The sequence below is a fragment of the Amblyomma americanum genome, chromosome 1 (genome assembly GCF_052857255.1).
Source record: "Amblyomma americanum isolate KBUSLIRL-KWMA chromosome 1, ASM5285725v1, whole genome shotgun sequence".
Lineage (NCBI taxonomy): Eukaryota > Metazoa > Arthropoda > Arachnida > Ixodida > Ixodidae > Amblyomma > Amblyomma americanum.
The window spans coordinates 151,778,665-151,801,798 of NC_135497.1; the positions used below are offsets into that span (position 1 = coordinate 151,778,665).

General features: G+C 42.4%; 1 protein-coding gene across 2 annotated transcripts in view; it reads left to right on the forward strand.

The window, feature by feature from the left end:
* The window catches only part of LOC144113952 (uncharacterized), a 120,111-nt gene extending 98,215 nt beyond the window's left edge, over positions 1-21,896 (forward strand). The window contains exons 13-16 of one of the 2 annotated variants that reach the window (XM_077647366.1): positions 5,231-5,443; positions 7,098-7,317; positions 9,073-9,236; positions 17,203-21,896. In XM_077647366.1, coding sequence (XP_077503492.1) covers positions 5,231-5,443; positions 7,098-7,317; positions 9,073-9,236; positions 17,203-17,409 — 804 coding nt within the window. In that variant the 3' untranslated portion in view covers positions 17,410-21,896. The remainder of the gene's footprint in view (positions 1-5,230; positions 5,444-7,097; positions 7,318-9,072; positions 9,237-17,202) is intronic. The other variant, XM_077647367.1, reaches the window with a different exon arrangement.
* Positions 21,897-23,134: the final 1,238 nt, after the last annotated feature.

A 23,134-nucleotide genomic window follows, 5' to 3' on the forward strand; every position in this document is an offset into this window, starting at 1 on the left:
CCAGTGTCAGCGAATGCGGCTTGGGAGGCGCCTGCCTCTCAACCTGTAAATAAATGTGGTCCCTCTTACCACAAGATACAGCATAAAAGGTGCACAGTTTATTGCAGCATGGCCTCTGACTGGTCCCGTAAGATGGATACCAAGGACGTAGAGAACGAAGGTCCTCCCACCCATGTAAGGTGTGACCATGTGACTGTTTTCAGTAACAGTCTGATTGCAACGGACATCTTCAACAGAAACGCACCACCATAATACACCATGCAGTCATTCTCAGTTCCGTCCTCTGCATTCAAAATTTCTTTAAGCTTGTGCCATTAAAATTTATGAACTAACCATTTATGCTAAGTTATTAAGTTAAGTTAGCAATTATGAGCTGAGCATTTATGATCCTGGCTGCATAGAGAATGAAACTGCATTGTAAAAAAGACCGAAAATGACAGAAGTGACGCATGTTTGGCACATTTTTGGGATGTACGTATTTTGCTAAGTGTGTAAAATTTCTGTGAGTGGCACTTAGTATTTCTTTAGTTTTTGTTGTTCAAAGTTGATCATCATTGTGAAAACGCTCCCCACAGAGGTCTGCAATACTGTACGATTGCTCTGGGTCGCATTGTGGTGATGACGCTTCATCGATGTGGCGATGACTTCATGAAATATGCATATCCCATAAATGTGCCAATTATGCATGATTTGTCTATTAGATGCCAAGCCATTGAGCCGCTAATAAGCATAATTTTGGTCATTTTTGGTCTCTTTTAGAGCGCCGGCTCTTAATAACTACCCACTGGAGCCAAAAACTGCTCTCAACATTCTGAGGTCGAATTTCACTTAAATGTTGCAGGGTAGCCCTCTTTTAGGTGCAGTAGTTTTTCCCAAATGCACCCTGCAAGCAGGCAAGTCGAACAAAAACATTGTTTTATGCACTACCTTTTTTTCTCACTACACTCGTACCAACAATGATTGCAACAGTCGAACCCGCATATATCGAACTCGCAAAAAACGCCTATGAGTTTAATATAACGTGATTTGACGTAAAAGTAGCAGTAAATTTATCAACATACAAACATATTAAGATGGAAAGAAAATGTATTATTCTGTGATAACACTTACTGCGCACAGATTACGTCAGCAATGAGGTCTTCGTCCGCAAGCTCCCCGGCAGTTTTAATGTCATTGTCTGCGGAGACAAAGTCACCCGTGACTGCCCCATCACAAATTCCATCAGGAAATTCAGACAACTGCTTCCACAAATCGTCGAGACTAGCGATGGCTTCGTCGAACGCACTGATCAAAGAATTTGCTCCATCTTCGTTGGGAAAGCAGAGATCAGAATGTGGGGAGCAGTTCTGTATAGTTTTGTTTTTGACATTATTCCACAACCCACTCAGCACAGATGAAAAGCCTAGGAGGTCAATTTTTAGGTCTCTTCCAGTCCCTGCGTTTTGTAGGAGCCTCTCAGTTGAACATTTTCTATAACCAGCCTTCACCACATGGGTTTTCCTTTGTTTCAAAGGTTGAAGAACAGGCATAGCATTCGGAGGCAGAAAGTGAAGTTCAGTGTTGCTGAAACTGGCACTGCGGCTGTGGGTGCAGCAGTTGTCTACGAGGGGGGCAGACATTGCGACCTTGGTCTGCCAGGTCATCATTCCAAGACTTCAGCCGCTTAACAAAAAGTTTGCAGATTGTCCACGCTCTTTGCTGAACCAGTAGGTGACCAGAACTGAAAGTGCGTCCTGTAAGCATCGTGGAAACTTACTTTTCTTATCACGAGTGATCGAAGCTTCGTCGATCCAGCTATGTTGGTGGCAAGCAACACCAATATTCTAGCCTTGTTAAGTTTTCCACTGTAGGACTTGTCACGACAGGCCAGCGTCTTGTTCGGAAGCATCTGCCAAAATAAAGCTGTTTCATCTGAGTTGAAAATATCATGGGGTTGGTACCTTGCTCTTGCCCCAAGTTTCTTCAATCAACCTGTTCACAGCATTGACGTCCACGGCACGGTTCTCACCAGCGATTGCCTTGCCAACAATTTGGTGGCGTTCTTTAAAAAGCGCTGCAGCCAACCGGAGCCAGCGCGAAAGTCAGGTCCTTTGAGAACAAAAGCAACCTTGTTTTGCTTTCTGGTCAGTAATGGTGCCAGAAATTGGAGCATTTCATTATCGAACACCTGGGAATTATTTGCACACGGCTGCCTCAACATCTTCATGCGCAACTGTGAGCACATATCTGGCGTCTCAAGCACGGGTCTTTTCTCTGCTTTATCCCGAAAGTCAGCCTTTTTCTTCAAAATGGTACTCAAAGTGCCGCTAGCAACCTTGTATGCTGCAGCAACTTCAGATTTTTTTCACCTCTGTTCGACTCTCTTCTTAGTTACCAAATTCATAAAAAAGGGGAAAGTTCTGCCATTTTGCTGCTGCCATTGTGTGCGCACTAAAACAACAACAAAAATACGAAATCATGTAGCTCCGTAGTACCCGCCCGCTCATACGGGAAAGCTAACCTCCGTAGATGTGCTGCAGGAAACCCAGGTTCTTGAGTCAGTGGGTGTTGTACAAAGTTCGATCGGACTTGCAGGGAAGGTAACCCTTGGACATGTGTTGAGGGAAAGCAAGCTTTTTGAGTCACCCAGTGTCGCCCAGAGTTCGATCCGTCGGGTGCGATGGCTAATTTTTCTACGATATCGGCGCACATTTTCCCTGTGCATTCACACTGTAGCTTTACAGTGCTCAGAAATTATTCAATGCGAAGAATTATTCCATCTAACTAAGTTCGATATAATCGGGCTTGACTGTATGAACAAAGCATGCCATTGAAATGTAAAGACATTTATCTTTCTAATTAACTAAAAATTGTCTTTCTATCATAAGTGGGAGAACCACAGCAATCACGCAAACATTGTGAAAAATGGCCAGGGGCCACGATAGCATAAAACCCGTGCCTTAATAGCCCTAGAGCAGGGTCAAGAAATTGTTTGATAGAGAACTAAGGTGGATTTAAGGTTCAGTGTTCTCCTGTCCTTCTGGTAGTTTACTTGCTACAGGAATTCACTTCTGACAAATCAGTTTGGCAGCGATTCATGCATGACCTTGACATGTGCTGCCAGAAAGACCCTATCACAATGACAAGCACGTGCCATTCGCAATAAATGCTGCCCGGTCTTCTAGGCTTCACCTAATAGAATGGTATAGTAATGCACTAGGGCCTGAAGATAGCTATAATTTGAAGCATGTTCCCTTTTTTCTCTTTCCCTGTCTATGCCAGACAGCCACCTTCATAACAGGATGTGTGGCTTTGAGTTTACTGTTGGTTTTCTGCTGTTTTTTTTTAACTGGGAAGTTTTATGCATTATTTTAGAGCATGAGCAGGTGCATGCAGACAAGGATGGAAGTAGAAAAGACACCATGAGCACTTTTCAGAGCGCAGCTCTCAGGCGCCTGTTTCTGGCCTGCACAGTGTTCTCGTTGTCGGTGTAACCAGTAGAGCAATAGCAAAACAAGGAGCATGGCGAAGGATGAAAGTAGGGTGATAACAAAGTGATAGCAAGAGTGAAAAGGCTGAGGAGGGGGCAGCGGTGGGAGAGAGAAAGGTGGAAAGTGGAGGAAGAAGGTACGGTGGGGGCAGGCGAGAAGGGCCGTGCTAAGTTTGCACCGGCTGTTGCATAATAACTTCCTAAATGCGTTTACTGATAGCCGTCATGCTTACAACATACGCCGCAACCACCTGTGCACATGCAACTGAGTAGCGACTGGGGTGGTTGCAGGGATACCCACACAATCCCTGTATTTCTGGCGGCACACATTGGAGGGTTTGTGAAAAACGACGCACTGCCTTGCCAAAGTGAGGCAATTCCTTGCTCAAAGATTGTTGGCCCCTTAATTGTGACACAGGTGTGTGGCTGATTATGTTCGAATCAGCGTAAGATTTACCACAAAACTGCTAGTTGCAACTTGAGTCAATCGTGAATCAGTAGTCGAACCATCAACCAGCACATGCATGGGCATCTGTGGAGCCCGTTTGCGGAGCCCTGCTGTTTACCATGGGAACGTACACTTGCTGCTTTGAATCCTTTGAACCAGTCCTTTGTGGCTTCAGCGTTCCTCCTTGAAGCAATGAGACAAGCACATTGCATTCTCGCAGGGAGTTGGAAATGTGGGAGAGGGTGCCACAACCGGGTAGGGGTTGCACCCCGCTGCTCTACACCCCTAAGGAGTGTTGGTTCAGTGCAGTGGTATAGAGGCCTTGTGCAACAGAGCGGCTTTGAATTGTACTTTTAAAAGGCCACAGAAAGGGGTGTTCGAGCTTGGCTTTAAAATGCTTGCACGAAGTAAAGTACAGGCCACCGAGCGTCCATGCCGCGTACTAGACCTCAAAAGCGACCGGAAAATTTACAATACGTTTTTAAAAATTCCCGCTTTCGCACCTCGCGGTGACGTACGGGGCCGGGCTGTCGCGTGAAAACCTGGCATATGACGTCACCTCGTGCAAGTGACGCCAGCAGCCGGGGGTTATCATTGGTTCACAGCACCACATTCTTTCACATGTCGTGCGCCGCGGCCACTCCGCGCTTGCCGCAGCCGGCGGAGGTAGGGGAGGGGCTGAGTACGTTGGGCCGGTGGAGGAGCATGCGAGAGGAGAGGAGAAGGTGTGAAGGCGCGGAAGTCCAAATTTTGTCTGCATATAACACAGCTTCCACGAAAGGCATTAAAATAGTTCTTCCTGGAGGATAATTATGAAGCGGCGTCTTTTAGCATCCCAGACATGTCGCAACTTTACTGAGAGCCCCTTTCTGGGTCCCTTTAAAGGTAACTTCAGCATTGTCAAAGTTTTCTGCCTCAGTATATCTCAAAATCATGCTCTGCTCAAATTTCGCATTAGGGAGTACCGTAATAATCAGTCAATTTTTTGTCTCCCTTGCTAGATCTTTTTTTCTAGCTCTTTTCTATTTCCTTATCTGTATGCACTTGTTCATGCTCTAAAAGAGTGCAACGCCAACCACTCCAACAGTCAGTGTTTTATGCATTACCGGAACTGAAATTCGTGTTGCCTTAGCCACTCTTGTTTGTTCATTAAGCTTCTCATTTGGGAAATAAACATGATGTTGTGACGAGCTCTTTTCTTCACACATCTTCATACGTAAGTGCTAACAAATTTTACCCTTCAAAATTTATAGCACTCTTGTCATGTTATGATAGCTTGTGTCAACGGTGTAAGACAGTACGGCTAATTGCAGGTGAAACCGTACGTGTGCTCGTTCTGCGGCCACATGTCTGCCCGCAAAGCCATGCTGCAGCTGCACCTGCGCCAGCACACGGGGGAGAAGCCGTTTGCATGCAACTTATGCGAGTACCGCACAGGAGACCACAACTCTCTGCGCAGGCACAAGATGCGCCACTCGGGCACTAAGCCCTACAAGTGCCCCCACTGCCCCTACGCCTGCATACAGGTGAGCTTTGGCCTTCTTTCTTCATTGTACTTTACTCTGGGGCTTCTGTATCACTGCAGACAAGACTGGAGGAAAAGGGAAAGGAACCTGTCGCTGCACAAAAGTCCACCTGTTAGTGAGTGTTTTTTTTTTTTTTTTGAAAGGTCTCTCCTTTATTTTTTTGTGACCAAGGGCGACCGGCCTCGAAGCCGCAAAGATCGATTTCCAGTTTCGCTCGGGTAGAATGGCCCCAGCAAGCCCAGGACCCACGCTTACATTTGAGGAAGCTAGCATGACTGTGTGCATGTGTTGTGTTTGTTTTTTGAGGCAACAGAATCAAACTGGTTAACTGGTTATAGGCTGGTTAACTGATATTGAATAGTTAACTTTTTAACTATTTCTGTTTGGCTGCTTATTTATTGAGTGGCTTGTAGCCTACATAGGAATGTGCTCTAGTAAGCTGCCAGTTTTTCATGTTGAAAAAAGGGGGGGGGGGGGGGGAATAAAGGTAGCCATATTGAAGAGTCCTAGTTGGAGGCTTCAATCTTATTTACAGGTTTGACTGTCTAATGTTTTCTTTTCTAAATTTAGTACTAATTCTTTTCAGATTGCCATAACATGTACAGGAAAGCTGGGTATTGCAGACTAATTCTCATAAGCAGATGAAGTTCCTTTTTAAGCACAGAGGGAAAGAGAGAGAGAAAAGTACATGTGAGGTTCCATGTCTTGCACTCGTATTAAAATGTCCTATCATACTGCCCTAATCACCACAGTCGCCAGGTGCCAACTGGTGGCACCTATGGAAAAAAGCCTGTTTGTAAAAGCAGAAAGTGCACGAAAATTTCGTACTATTTGCCTGGGCTATCAGTAACAGTTCTGATATCCTGAGTTATAAAAGAGAGATTAGAAACTTCTAAGTTTCGTATTTCTGTTTCTGTCAGGGGCTTTTCAGTATCTTGAACTGACGGTCACTTTGTATTCTTTATAGTCTTGTTGCAACAGTACTGAGGAAATGTTTTAAATCCACAAAGACAGCAAACCGTGGTGTCATTTTCATTCCTTGTCTCCTGTTCTTGTCTTATTCGCGCACTTCTACCTTTTAACCAAACTGAAATTCGACGCTGTGGTAGGTGGCATTGCTTCATATGATACAGTGATGACATCGCAAGCATTTCCACCAAAGCTCTTGCACACGTTAATCTCTAAACTAGCTACTGCAAGCAATAACCCTTTCCTTGATCTGTCAGATCACTGGAAACAAGCCTGATATATTTATTTGCAAAGCAGGGACGGAGCATCAACATGCAAGTAATGATTGTGACTTACCAAATGGGTATTAGCCTAAATATCGCCTGAAATGAAGGACCTTGAAACAGCCAGCTTTAGTAGAAATTTGTGCCACACAGCCATGTAATTTGGTGGAATTTTTCAGGACAGGAAGGAGAGCTTGGCATAAGCATTTCATGAAAATGTATGAATCTTAAGTAATCCCTGAAGTTGCCTTTTAAACTTATTATAGTGTTAAGCAAGTGCTGTGCTTCTTATTCTTTGTTTTGGTGATTTCCTTGATAGGCTTTTGTTGGTTCTTTACTGATTTGTGCTGCCATTGTTATGGCATTAAGTGGCCGAAATCTGCCCAACAGGACTCGTGCAGAAACTTTTCTGTGATTTCTAGGCCATCTCATACAAGATGCACATGAAAAACAAGCACCCTGGCCTGGATGGACTATATGCATGCTCATTGTGCAGCTTTCGTTCAGTGAGCAAGGAAAATTACACTAACCATATGTCAGACCACAAGCGCGGCTTCCTGGCTGTTCCTGCCCAGCTTTCTAGCCCCAGCACAGCAAACTCAACAGCCAGCACGGAAGGTGAAGGCCTGCAACTGCCTGAAGGTATGCCACTTTCTCAGCACTGTGGCACAAAGAAGCAGTGAACACACCATGTCCGGTACTTAATGCATACCGATCACCAAAGCTCATCTGTATTGGTGCAGCTGTATGCGACTGTTATGCAGACATGGGAAAATGCTTGCCATGAATTAATTGCGGTATAAAGGTATCCTTTGTAAACTTTCATTTGCACACTTTTGTCGGTTAATCTAGGATCAAGGTTTAAAATTCAGATTACATTTTGCATTCATGCTTAGACTGCTCCATATTGCAATCACAGTTGTCACTCAATTGTCACCATGTCAGAGGTAATGCAAGAGGTGTCTCGCATATGCCATGCGCAGCTTAACTCTTTCTGTACCACGCCCATTGAGCATCATTAGCCCGCTAACGATTATTTCGCCTTCCGATTTTATAACATTTCAAGTTGCTTACAACCGTGTGGTGGGTCTAGCTTGTAGTCAAAGAACCGAAGTATTGTGTCCGATGTAGTTGTCGTTTTTCTTTCTTGTTTCCCTCGAGACGGCATTTTTTTAACATACTCCGAAGACTCAGTAGCGTCAAAGTCGCTTGGCAACCTCTGAATGTGCGACACGTGCTCTAAAATGTCGCAAATCTCAAGACTCCACTTTGTCTGCGATTAATTTTATCGATGGCCCAAGCAGCAGAGAGTTTGGAGGCACTGCCTTTTCATTGGGATTCAGCTCTCAGCGATGACGGAAACCAGCCTGGAACAGAAGCAGCCGTGCTCTGGTGCCCAGCTATAGGGTTTCCAGTTAATATTTTGGAGCAAGAATACTATTCAAGACAGAATTTTGATTTTTTTTTCATAGGTACTGGCCAATAGAATACAAAACTTGTTGTATATTTCAGAAAATTCTTAACATTTTTTTCTTTTTAGATGCAAGCATGTCGTTACAAGTTTTGTTCAATTTTTACCTAAAATCTTGTTTTTGGCAATAAAATTTTCTGTTGCAAAGCACAATTTGTTATTAAATTTTATATGCCTAAAAATATTATTTAGCTTTGTTTTCGTGTATTGCATTAAATTTCAAATGCAATAATTTTTGCAGAAAAAAAAAGCTACTGAAACGTACAGGAAACACTCTTTTTCCTCTCGGGAAGGAAAGAGTTAAGGCCATTAAACCTCATGTATCATCCTATCAAAGGTGCAATTCGTTGTTGACAAAGTATGGTACTTTCCTGCTTCGTTTCTAGACCATGTATGTACTTTAATGTGAGCTATAGATGTGGCAGCAGTGCAGTGTGACCATATTTAAAAGCAAAGGGAAAAGAGTGATTTTGTCAGTGTTTTTTTTTCATTTAAATTATTAATGAGTACCAGAGCAACTGCATACCTAAAGCTATTCCAAGCCTTTTATTAGCTTTGGCACAGCAAGAATCGAGACATTATTACTTGACATTTAAAATGTTTCTATTAAACTACTGGCTTTTATCGTGTATTTTAACATGCCTGACCTGAGCTGGGAGACTGTTGAGAAAGTTTCCAGGCTATTGTGCCCTAGGGCAGAGTGGTTGCAGTGTGTCGAGGCAGATCTCTGGTAGCACTTTTGGGCTCTGGAAGCACTTGACTGCCAGGGGACATGCCTACTTGTCATGTGGAGCATCAGAGTCCTAGGGCCACCTAATCATCCCACCATGCTGCTGGGTGACAACTCTGCTCACGTGCACAGTAGCCTGGGAACTTGGTAAAAAATGCAATACCTCCATTGACTTGTTGAGTGTGTTGGCCTTCAGGCACCTTGCAGCAGCTGGAAGGTATTCTGCCTGGTAACCTGAATGCAGCACAACTTATCTACAGCTGCTTAAGTGCCCTACAGCAGGAAGGGGGATCTGCCAATCTACCACCTGGTGTCACCACATACTCAACTGGTGATGGCACACAGACAATCACAATACAGGTATGCATATCTTACAGCAGTCTGCAGTTCGTATGTTGAGGCTCGGTGTTGTAGCGAACCAGTCCCAAATTTTCCTCCCTTTATTCTTTCTCATCAGAAATTTCAGGTAAAGAAGGAAGAGGTGGCAAACTAATTGAAAGGCTAGTAACTGTACTCTCCAGTTGTCAGTGTGACCATATCATTGTTTGTACATGATTGGCTTTGTGTATTGTTCATGCAAAGTGCACAGCAGGAAAAAATTGCCTAGTTGATTGCAAAAAAAAAAAAAATAGGCGTTCCTCTTTTTTCTTGGGGGGGGGGGGGGGGGGGTTGTCACATGAAACCTCACCTCGTTAATTTGAACTCCTTGAGACCACAGAAAGTGACTGTACTGGCAGTTCGTTATTCTGGTTTTAGTGTTGCTTGTGACTATTCTGCTGCCGTTCGCAGAAAGGGTAGAAACTTGCTGCAATTTTTAAGGAAGATAAAGAAAGAGGGGGACAAAATTAAGCTTGCATTTGACAAACTAAACATCAACAAAGATGTACATATGTGGGATTCCAACATCCGCAGTGCGGTTTGTATTGCCAGAAGTGATCGAAATCTTTTATGCGGTCCAACTCACACCCTTTCATCTCCATTCGCACCCTATGCCCAATGTTCTGATAAGTTCATTTCCTTTCTTTACATTAACATCAGAAGCGTCATTCCGAAAGCCATCGCACTTTCTTCCTTCATTGATTCTCATTCTGCCGCACTTGTTGCTTTAACTGAAACGTTACATGATGAACTGTTACATGATGAACTGTTACACGATGCTATTCCAGACAGTGGTGTTTTGTTGACGAATCTTGTTTTACTCTTTTCCATTGTGATAGAAAGTTCCGAGGAGGGGGTGGGGGTCCTTATTGCAATAAAGAAGGAATTTGTAGCTGTACCTGTAATGGTCTCATCTTTCATTGAATGTGTGTTTGTTTCTCTGAAATGCAGTATTACAAATCTTGTAATTGGAGTGTTTTACCGACCTCCTGACCTGTATGATAGTTTTGGAGACAAATTTCATCACATATTAAGTGATCTGTGTGCTCGTTTTCCTAATTATACATTACTCATCCTTGTTGACTTCAATTTTTCTAACAATAATTTGGACATTATGTCTGCCCCTTCAGTTGACAAAGAAGTTCATTCATTCATACAGATGTGTCTTCACCTTTCGTTATGCCAAATTATTTCTGAACCTACTCGGTCATCGTCTCATTCCTCTAATATTTTGGACCTAATCTTAACCAGTGACCCAACTATTTGTTGAGATGTCATTCACCATGATGGGCGCTCTGATCATGACATTATCACCGGGTACATCAATCGTCTTTTCATCGTAAGAGAAGCTGTACAAAACAGATAAGATGTTACAGCAAGGCTAACTTTTCCCCAGTGAACTCTGAATTAACCATCTTCTCTGAGTAGTGCATTATCGATTGGTCCTCTTGTTGTGTTGAGGAGAACTGGATTCTGTTTTAAAAAAAAAACATTTTCTAACCTCATTGATCAGTACGTTCCACTTGTATTGATAAAGTGCAACCAAAGTGTACTCTGGTTTGATCACAGGTGTCGTGGAGTCAGTAATAAGAAAAAACACTTGTACTGACTGGCCAAAGCAAATGGGACTTCTCATTCGCTTGACAAATATAAGCAAAGTGATAATGAATACCAAATATTACTCAGAAAAAACCGGCAGGAATTCTTCAGTAACGTCATGCCATCAGTGATAACGAATAACCCACACAAATTCTGGTGCGTTATTAATCCCTGAAATTCTGATGACATTATCCTTACCAACTCGAATAATGCCCATTCCTGTATGCTCGGATGTTTAATTCAGCATTCTCATCAGTATCTACTCTTTAAGAAATCGGGCAAGACCCAAGATCCAAATGGTTAATAATGATGCTGGAATTAAATTGATCCTTAAAACTTGGATAATTAAGAACATTTTAAAGATACTTAAATAGACTTAAAAACACCTGAGGGAGTATTTTTCTAGTGCTCTCATTACTCTTCTATCAATCTTTAGCGTCTGGATCGATCCCTAATGATTGGCACATTGTTGAAGAATATCCACATCCAAAACTGGTGACCGCTCTAATCCTCTCATCTAGCTATCGTCCAGTATCTTTAGCAAGCTCAATATCTTAAGTTCACGCAACATGTCGTTTACACTAATGTTGTTAACTATCTTGAGGAACATGGCATCAGATTTGAAAAGGGATACTCTTGTAACACTCAACTTTCTGGATTCATTCATGACGTTTTTTTTATCAATGGATGCCGGCATTCAAGTCGATGTGCTGTTTCTTGATTTTTCTAAAGCATTCAATCGTGTCCCTATCACAGTCTTTTGCTCAAACTAACCCAACTGAAAATTCATCATGACATCATTGCTTGGATTAAGGCTTTTCTTGCATGTCGATCTCGTTTCATTTCATTCAATAGTCATCTTTCTTCTTCTTTGCCTGTTTTGCCCGGGGTTCCCCAAGGAAGCATTCTGGGACCTTTGCTTTTCTTAATCTTCATCAGTGACTCGCCCTCTTGCGTATCATCCATGATTTGAATATTCGCGGATGATTATGTCTTAGACTGTAACATTGCTAGTGACGATGACCGTCAGTCTTTCAGAACTGATCTTGGTTCCATTAGCAAGTGGTGTTCATCTTTGCTAATAACTCTTAATACCTCTAAAATGAAGCTCGTCTCATTCACTCGTAAGTAATACTGCATCCCGACACCTTACACTGTCCTTGGTAGCCCAGTTGAACTTTCTACCACTTACAAGTATCTGGGACTTCATGTTCAGCCGAACTTAACTTGAAATTACTGCATTAACCATATTCTAGGAGCTGCTAACCGCTCTTTTGGTCTTTTAAAATGAACCCTCAAACATCCCTCTCTTCACCTCAAAAAACTAGCAAATGTCTCAGAAAAAAGCATAGGGCCTAAAATCTAGTACGCGTCTGCCATCTTGGACCCTGATCAAGCATACATCATAGATGAGCTAGAGGCATAGCAAAACCGTGCTTAATGATTCATCTTTTCGGACTATTGTCAGCTTAGTAGCATCACAACATTATAGGCACGTGCCAAACTTAGTAACTTACCTCATCGTCACAAACTAGCAAGCTTAGCTCTCTTCCATTAACTTTACCGTCATCATTTGCTGCGTGACACTTTTAAAGCGTAAGCCTTTCTTGGTTCATGAGTGTCGTGGACGGAAGTTGTAGATGGAAGCTGTCCACAAAAGTGTCCTCATGAACTGTCAATCATAAGTTGTATGGCAGTTACAGTAAAATGTAAAAGTTGATTAAGCAACATATATGTAATGATAGTAAATAGATAGTAAAAATCATGGTAGATAATGATAATGATAGCTACTAATAGTGTCAGTTAGTGCTAGAGGTAAATACTATTGGTAGGGATGGTAGTGATAGTGGTAATAAAAGGTACTGTTAGTGATAGTGCTAGAGATGGTGATAGTGGTGATGACAGTGATGATAGTAATAGTGGTAGTTGGCAATAGCAATAATAATGTAGGGATGATGACAGCAACAGTTAAAGTTTGTGATAGTAATGATGACAGTGATGCAAAAGACAAAAATGAAAACAAAAATATAAAGTATCAATTAAAATGAAAAGTTAAAACATTTTAGAAATTATACACACACACACACACACATACATACATACAACCTTTGTCCGTAAAGTTCCGAGACTAAATCTATTAAAAAAAATGCGTTTAACATTGAAATCATTTGTGCAGCACCCCTTCGAAATAGTCTCCCTTGCAGTTTATAGACAGCTTCCAACGCTTCTTGAGGTCTTGGAAACAGTTGGAAAACACTTCTTTTGGCAAGGCTGTCAGCTCCTTTGTCGTGGCGTATTGAATGGCCTCCATGCTCCCCATCCAGTGGCCTTTTAGGGCTTTCTTCAAACGAGGAAACAGGAAAAAAATTGCAAGGGGAGAGGTCAGGCAAGTATGGTGGATAGGGAAGTACAGTAATGCTGTGCTTGGCGAGAAATTTTGTCACGCTGAGTGCAGTGTGTGGCTTTGCGTTATCGTGGAGAAGGCTCCATTGCCCAGATGCCCGTAAGTCAGGGCAACGGTGTTGCAGTGCATCACGCATGTGTTGGAGCACACGGATATAAAACTCCTGATTCACCATCTACCCTTGTGGGACGAACTCGTGGTGTATGACACCTTTGGCATTGAAAAAAACTATCAGTATCATCTTTGTTTTGGTCTTCTGTCGCCACACTTTTCTCGACGCCAGACAGCTTGTGGACCGCCATTCGGCTCTCTGCCTCAATGTTTGAGGATCGTATTGAAAACACCACGTTTCTTCTTCAGCAATGATGCTGTCGACGTATTGAAAACACCACGTTTCTTCTTCAGCAATGATGCTGTCGACGAATGCAGCATCCTTCTCTGCCTCGGAGAGAAAATCAGCGCTTACTGATGCCCGCGTGTCCTTCCGGTCCTGTGTGAGAGAGTGCGGCACAAGTCTGGCACTCAGCTTTTGTTCCCCAAGCTCTCACGCAAAATTTGGTGGCATGTTGTCTTACTAATGTCAAGAGCATCTGATAGCATGTGGACTCTAATGGTGCAGTCTTACTGTACGATTTTCCTGATACGAGCCACGTTGTTTTCATTCCGTGAGGTTTAAAGGTGTCCCTACCTTGTGTCGTCTTCCACCGACGTTCTCCCCGAAACAAACCTCTTGTGCCACTCGAAAACTCTCACTTGCGATAATGTCTTCTTGCAGTAAGCGTCACAAAGGAGCTCATACGTCTGTGTGGCTGTCTTGCCAAGCTTCACACTGAATTTTATGTTTACACGCTGTTCGCTCATTCACTCACAGTAGAATGCACAGACGACTAGTGACAACGTATTTTTCTACACGTAGTGCCATCTAGCGGCTGCCACAGCAATTGACGTAAATAGCTCAAGTTAGCCCGAAAAGACAGCGCTACACATAGGCACAAAAAAAACTTTACAGACAAAGGTTTTGTGTGTGTGTGTGTGTGCGTGTGTGTGTACACACACACACACACACACACACACACACACACACACACACACACACACACACACACACACACACACATTTATATACTTATGAAGGGAGCCAACAGTTACTGAAACCAAGGTGCATAGGGGAATGTTATTTTTTATTTTTTTAATGTGTTGTGCTTATCAGTTGGATAATATTACTTAGATTAATAAATCGCTTAAAGAAAATTACTTTTAAAGCAGCAGAAAAAACAACCATGCCGCCGGTGGGATCCGAACCCACGACCTCCGAATATAGCGTCCGGTGCTCTACCAACTGAGCTACGGCGACGGCTGTCCAATCTGCTGCTCTCGTGGGTATTTATGTTTATTTGGTGTACACGAACCTTGAAAGTGTTCACCAGCGCCACCCTCGTCCATAGCGGCGGACGTAGCACGTCCTGTAATACCGCGAGCGTGACGTGGAACGTCATCTAACGGCGAGGGCGAAAACTGTGCGAGAGCTCTCTTAAGCAACCTGTGGCATCAAGACTGCCAGAATCGAGACCCTCGTTAAGCTGTTAGCAGACAAGGTAAAGTAAATGAGGGGCCCGTTTGACAAGCTTATGAAGGGAGCCAACAGTCACCGAAACCAAGGTGCATAGGGGAACGTTATTTTTTTTTTAATGTGTTGTGCTTATCAGTGGGATAATATTACTTAGATTAATAAATCACTTAAAGAAAATTACTTATAAATGGGCTCCTTTTGTCAAACGGGCCCCTCATTTACTTTACCTTGTCTGCTTATATATATATATGCTTATAACACACACACACGCACACACGCGCGCACACACACACGCACACACACACACACACACAGAGAGAGAGGGGGGGAGAAGAAACTAAAATATTTGGGAAAGTAAAAAGAGAAATAAGAAATAAAAATGCAGATTAAAAAACTAAAAATAGAAAATGGAGGAAGAAAGGGATTCGCATTTCCGCTCTTAAGCAGGCTTAAGTGCAATCCTGTAATTTTTTCGATCACCGATATATTTTTCTATTCCACAATCACCCTTTTAAACTTGAACCCATCTCATGCCACAATTCTGCTTTTGCAAAATCTTTCATACCTCATACTACAGTCGAGTGTACAGAAATAAACATTAAGAAGTTTCAGGACCTGCTAACACAAATGTTGGTCTTGCATTGTTCATTGGTTGTAACACTTGTTGTATTCAGCTCTATTGATATTTTGTTTTGTGTCAGCATTTGCCACATTCCTCAAACACAATTTTTTTTCATTTATGGGTATACTACTTACTGGTCGATGTTTTGTGGTTTCTCTATTACGTATGCATTATAACCACCACAGTGGCTCAGTGGTTATGGTGCTCAGCTGCTGACCTGAAAGACATAAGTTCGATCCCGGCCTAACCTAACCTAACCTAACCTAAACCTGTTTGTATCATTGATTCATTATGTATTTTTTGTATTTATGTGTTGCATCATTTTGCTCGCCTATTTTCTTTTACATTCTCGAGTGTTGATGCTCCCCTCTATGTAATACCCTTGTCTGAGAGCCTTTAGGTGTTTATTGAAAAAAATAAAATAAATATAGCTGTATGAGTTAAGCACAGAACTCTGTTCCATGAGTGTGGCACTATTGCTACAAGCACAGCATAATGTGTACAGTGCTTTACACCTTGTGCATTACTGGGACAGCTGCCATGCTATTGGATGGAGTTGGTAACTCTTCATGTCACTCGCTTGGTTTTGGAGGTGCTGTACTTGTAGGTTTATGGGATTTAAACAAAAATTGCCTCTTAGATGCATCTCTATTTGACCACTATATGTAGCTTAAAAGCAGGAGTGCAGGGTGTCAATGGTATTTGCAGGTCTTTGTTGGCTAAATGCGATAAAATGTAGTGTCTTGAAATAGGGTGCACTTGAGCAAGGTGTGTTGCTGGGCAAGTTGGTTAAGAAACATTCCGAGAATCACAGCGCTGGCAGACAATGGACTAGAACAAGGAGGACACAAAACTGCGCAGTCTAACAACTTTATTTGGGAAGGCAGCCGATCCGCACCTTTTATACAGATAGAAAACCGGGGGGAGTGATACACATGCGCAAAGATCATCAAAGTTCAAACATGGAAGGAACCAGCAGATACGCCACCTTTTCATTATCGTCACCGACAAAAAATAACGCATCCCGAACAAGCGAAAAAAAAGGGGGGCGGGAACAGATGTGAGGGAAAAAACCAAAAAACAGAGAGCGTCATCAAACAAATCTAAAATGACGCCGATGAAGCCTACAGCCAACATGGCTAAATGAGTGGCAATGAAACAGATATAATGTTCCTCATTTTTAATCAATTTTACCGCTTTTATCCTCCCTGTCACTTTTCTTGCACAGCTTTCGCTACATTCTTGTATTTATATCTCTTTCATTGTCACTCGTTTAGCCGTGTTGGTTGTTGGCTTCATAAACATCATTTTAGATTTGTTTGATGACTGTTTTTTTTCCCTCATCTATTCTCCTTCTCCCCCTTTTTTCACTTGTTCGGGCTCCGTTATTTTTTGTGGGTTACAATAATCAAAAGGTAGCGCATCTGTTGGTTCTTTCCTTGTTTGAACTTTGATTATCTTTGCACGTGCGTATCACTCGCTCTGGTTTTCTATCTTTATAATAGGTGTGGATCGGCTGCCTTCCGAAATAAAGTTGTCAGTTAGTGCAGTTGTGCGTCCGTTGTCTGCCAGCGTCGCGATTCTCAGAAATAGGTTGTCCTTTTGGGGGGGGGGGGGGGGTGAGATGCTTGATTGCTGTAATATCAAGACCTTTGCTTCACTTCCACTAGCCGATACCTGGAGCCCTGCACTCTGTGCAGTTTATTCTAGATGGACTGCATAATACTAAATGCATCTTCCTGACTGGATTCAGGTTCCTTCAACAGCAGCAGGAGAAGATAGTGGATCATCACTGCTGCCAGCACCTTCAGAACAAGATCAGTTTTATCTGACAGTGCAACAGCAAGAAGATGGAAGCATGGCCTACCTGAGTGGTGAAGGATTTGCACAAGGAGCTGATATGGATGATGATGTGGCAAGCCTCAAGATCAGTGCTGTGCACTTCACAGAGAGCAGATAATACTGGCAAAAGGGCTCCCTCTTTTTGTAGCAGTGTGTCGCCTGGTGCAGAGGTCACCTGCATAGATGCAGAAACTTCATGGATAGGCTGCTCTTATGAGTGCATATTATGTTCATGCCCAGATCATACTTTTTCAAGTTTGATGCATGCACCAACAGCATCTGTTCCAATGCACCATACAGCTTGTTGACCGTAAGCCTCCGAGGTGTATGAGAGCTCAGCTCAGCCTGTGATCAGGCCGTGACCACGTATTCGACTTCAAAGCTCGATCTTAATACAGTTGCTGGCACAGGCTCTTGTAGTGAACCAGGTTTTTAGAAAGCTCATTATATTTGTGTTTATCTGCAAAGTAAGATGAGCTTTTGCCTGCCCCTTGCACACCAATATAAAAGAAAAGGTGGCCATTCTTTGAGCCGGTAGTTCTGCAAATGGGAGGCCTCCAAATCTTAGGTCTTCAGGAAGCTTTTGTAAAAAAAGAAAAGAATGCAACCTGCTGTGATGGTGTGTTGTGTTCAAGGTGGCTTTTATATGAACTTTAACATTGTATGCATAAAAAGAAAGGCCTTCCACAGCAGCATTGACAGCAAAAATGCAAATTCATGCTTAAATGTGCGCTGATTTGAATGCTTCGGAATAGGTGTGGACTGTTGCTAGGATCTTATTGTTTTACTTGTTAAACGTCATATTATGTCATATATGGCTGATGAATAATTTGTAAGTGTTTCTGCAAAGCTTGAGGATACTAAGTAGAAAGTGAAATGCAGCAAGTACTGTTCTAACCAGAACTGTGCACTATTCGCATTTAGTTTGACATATGCTCATTAAGTGAACCCCTTTTGGAATGCACATCAGGATTATGGTCTTTGTGGTCATTGTGGTCATTTCTCTATTGCATACTGATGCCGTTCTGGACATTTTTTTTTTTTTTTCCTGCATGCATTACTACTCTAAAGCTGTTTTTCAACATAATTTACAAGTGCACCCAGGGTGAAGCATTCATAATGCAGACCACTTGGAGTACAGCTCACCTTATAAGCACGTGTAATTGGGATTGAAAAATGTAAAGAGAGTGCAGACAAGACAGACAAAAGGCACCAACACAACACACTTTGTCTTTCCACTCATCCTATCAGTGTTTTCCATTTCTAAATGATGCACCTGCCTGCTCACACCTGCCTTCTTTTGCTTCTGGGTGAGGTTACACTATGTCTTGAAAGTGTATGTAAAAATACACAGGAGCAGGGGCGGAATATATTAAGGTGGTCAACACAGCAGTGCCGTGAGGTGTTCTGCTTTAATCTGTTACTGAGCCTTACAACTTTTCTGTAAAGCACTAATTGTGCAAAAACTTTTAATGTTGAGAATGGAAATACGTTTATTTTTTAGCTGCTGTATTCTGAAGGACAAGAAAACAAAGACAGCGTTTTTGTGTTCAGCTGCTTGATAATTTATGTGCAAAGCTTTAGACCTGCAGAGTTTTGTGTAACAGGTTTACATATTTTTTTATAAATATTCTCATATAAAGTGGCTTACTCTGGTGTTATGACAACTGTAAGGGGTACAGAGGAAAAATGTTTCCTTGTTTCTAAGCTACGCCTTTTTGAAGGAGAAAAAGGGCTTGTTTTTGTTTTAAACTGTCTGTACCCTGTCTCAAATTTTTGTACAATGCAACCAAGCCATAGGTTGTTTCAGCCAATCATGTAATTGAAGTTACAAGTGGACACTGATACTCTATGGCATCAGCCTGGACCCATGCCATCTGTTTGTATGAGCAGGACGCAGATAATGCTCTCTGTAGCCGAGTTTGTGACGAGTTTGTGAATTTTTTTCACATGTATTTTTAAACTTGTTCTTTATTGTGGCACATCATAGTGCAGCTAACAGAATTTTCTTTTTATTGAGTAAAGAAAAAACTATTTATTTTTACTTATGAAGGAAAAAGGTTTTTGAGGGACACACAAATATTCACAAAATTAAATATACCCAGTTAGAAATTAGGAGAATAAAATATCTAGCATATACGTTTTGTTTGTGCTGTGTCGGAAAGAAGTATTCAAATTTACAGCACTTTTATGCTAAACTTTCCCATCGGCCAAAAAAAATCAATCGCTTGCACACTGTGCTTTGGGTTACCCGGAGTGCAGTACGAAGGTCGACCCTGGGCTATCTTGCAGAAAGCTGTGTCCTCTACACTGCTGGTGGCACGGAATCATTCAAACATGCCTGGAGCCTTCCGAGAGGGCCAGAAAACAGTGAATCTTCTTGGCGAAGGCAGAAACGAAAGTTAGACGAATACCTGGCAATAGTCCGGGCTGTCTGAACTAAATTAAGACAATTGGACGTTATAATTCACACAAAGCCATTGCTTGCACCTACACATTAAAGTGTCGATGCTGAGCAGGGTCAGCACGAGACAAGGGCACCAGTTTTGGTGCCATGCTTGCTGCAGTCGCTTCGTGTCGACGTGTTTCTTGCAAAATTTGAAACTACTTCCTATACACCTGCCAAAAAAAAAATAAGATTCTGGAACTGAGGTACAGTAGTCTTGCAACATACATGCCTTGCAATGATAGGCATGTCGCACCATCGTTCAGATTGAACCATTGAATGGGCATGGTAAGGAAAGAGTTAACTGCTTTTGTGAAAAATTTATGATGCCTTAGCGTTGTTATTTTGCCAATGTGTTACAAGAGGTCAGCACATCTTAGCTGAAGAAAAACCATGTATCAGCATAAGCAGTGTCAACTACAGAAGTACATTTTGCATTTTACCTTCCAATGCCTGCGCATGTCCTTTAGCTTTAGTGGCACTGCACAGCGCTAGTGAGACTGGTACTTCGATGCACTTGGGTGTTGCTAATCTTTCCAAGCCATCATTTTCAGCAAGATGTTTAGAAACCATTGCTGACAACTTCTCTTAAAAAACCTGTTTCAAATGAAACCAAACCCCTAGAAGACATACTTAAATCAAGAACAGGTTCAAAGGTGCTCAATTTGAAGTAGCATTTAAATGTTTATACAACCCACCACTATGTGGTAAAGTTACCACTAGCCAGTATAGAACAAGTAATCATTACCTGCATGCTGTACTTCGTCAGTGCATGGAAAACACCTTAAAGGGGCTCTGCGACGAAGATAATGCTTGAGATCTTTATTCTTTTTATGCAGAGTAAGGGATATTGTGACACCTGAACACCCAAAGAGATCGCCGAAATCGTAACATTTAATATTTTAATCTTGTCCAGAAATGCTCGTTTCGAGTTGGTGTCGCAACGCAGCGGCCCTTTTCGGCAGCGAAAATGAGGTGGCATTCAGATTCGGCGCTGCCTTTCTGATTGTTTGGGCATCGAGTTTGAATATTGTTTCTTTATACTTGCAAAATTGATCCAAAATACTCTGTCTATGAGTACTGAAAGCTCCTCACATCCACAAAAGCTAGAAAGAAGCAGTGAAAGCGAACAAAAACTAATAAGAATAACGCTAGAGGTGGCACTTCCCATTCCGCTTCAAACCTTCCTGGGGGCGCTGTTCAAACCACACCAAGAAGGCAGCGAAAAAAAAAAAAAAACAGCCAATCTACACATCTTGCCCAAAAATGTGACGAAAGACCAGACAGGAGACTGGAGGCAAGGTAGGGAGGGGAGGGAGGGGGGGGGGGGTAGCCGACAGCCTTCTAATCCTACCAACAAAGAAATATCAGGGATCTTCCTTTGTTGTTAGTCACCCCTGCCCTGTGTAGCCTGTCTACAGCACTAGACAACATTTGCATGCAAGCTTCCACTACTGCTAGGCGCGGTTCTGATTTGTAGCACCCAATCTCAGTACTGGGTGAGCGAAGTGGGTGAGTGAAACGCGTTTTCGTCTGATCTTTTTATTTTGAGTTTTCAAAGTGGAGTAAGTTTCTTCTGCATGCTCAGATTTTAATAATTCTTTTTGCACTGGTGTCTGGAATGCATGATGAATCTATTTAATGATATTAACTGGTACTGGAGAGGCATTGCGGTGCACCTTTAAGCAATGTCTATTGGCTGTTTTTGCAAATTTTCCTGTCAAACATAGCTTGCTTGATATTACTTTTGTTGATAATCACAACACGTGGGGGAGGAAGAAGGGTAGGGGGAACAAAGCTTTGGCCATGTCATAGCTGCATCAATTCCATCATATGTTACTACTTTGAGGCTGACCACAGTGAGAACAAGCAGAGTCCCATTGTGGTTTAGTGTCAACATGGCATCTAGGAATCTTCAAATGACTGAGCTTATAGGTCTAGTCTTCAAGGTTGTACATATGTGTACGTGACATTAAACAGATTTCATTTTTGCCAGGCGGTTCTGCACTCATTATAATATTGCAGTGACATGCTGTGGGTTTCTAGTTTGTCTTCCATGTTATTGAAGCAATTCAATTGTACCCTGTCCTTCTGTACTAACCTGTGAAGCAGGGCCATCGCAATCTTTGTATTAAATAAACTTAGTGGGTTGATTATTTTTTGTGTAGTTGGTTGTGTCAATGTTGTGTTAAATTTTAAATACAAGCGGAAGAATGTACTATCAGCATCAAATGAAAACTATGGAGTATGTGGCCAAAGGTCCAGTTTACGCCACCTGCCTATCGTCGTCAGAGATCGGCGCACTGATCTGGTTTCCGGTAGTTTTGCTTGTTTTCTTTGACATTCTTTTTTTTTTGCTTTGCCACTGGAGCGCCATATTCGCACTTTCCACCGACTGCAACCTAATCGGTATTTTTCACTGTTCACATCGCAGCCAGGCACTGATAACACAGTGCTGATGGAAGCAAAATTAAAGTACTGAAGGCCGGGAAGCTAAGAGCGCTCGCTTCACCCACACGGGCCACAGCCGCTGCCACCAGCAAAATCGCGCTGCGCAAGTTGAGAGTGGTGGAAAGTATACGCCTGTGGTGCTGCAGCAGCAAAGCAAGAAAGAGAACGACAAAGAAAAGAGGAGCAAAACAATCACGGACTGGATGAGTGCCCCTATCTTTGATGACGACAGTCAGACGGCGTAAACTAGACCTTTGGCCACGCGCTCCGCTGTTTGCATTTTGTTTGACAGCAATAGCACTTGTGCTCAAAGAGTCCTGTTAATTACGGTCTCCGATTCTGGACCGGCTACCACTTGCTTGCCACTGCTGCAGAAGCCAAAAACATGTTTCATTTTGGCAGCTCAAGCTTTTGCACAACCTTGCATATAACTAGCAAGCAAGTTTTCCTGCGAAAAGTCAAGCCGAAGCATTAATGTCCCTACATTTATGTATTGCAGGTAAGCTTTCATGCAGTTCAGTACATAACATGTCATCTGCCTTAGCAGCTTAAGTTGCAGTGATGTGTTAACACTCTATAGCCATACTCAAAGAAAGTGCTAATTGCAGCCACAGTGAAAATAAGGCAAAGATGCTGCATACCAATGCATATAATGAACCAGATTTGATTTTGTATTACTAAAATTGCAGGTTATTTGGCGACGCATCCTCGGGAATAAAAACTTTTTGTTGTTTTTTAGTGAGGGCCATAAATGTTCATTACAGCATCAAGTCGAATGCAAGCTCATTGGTGTAAAAAATTAGTGCAATGGAAAAAGAATGCAATCAATTGGCAAGTTTAGATTTGCTGCAGTGGCTCGGTGACTGTGGTGTCCTAATGCTAAGAACTATATTGCATATTAGATCCAAGCTACAATGCCTACATTTCGGCTGAGGCAAAAATGCAA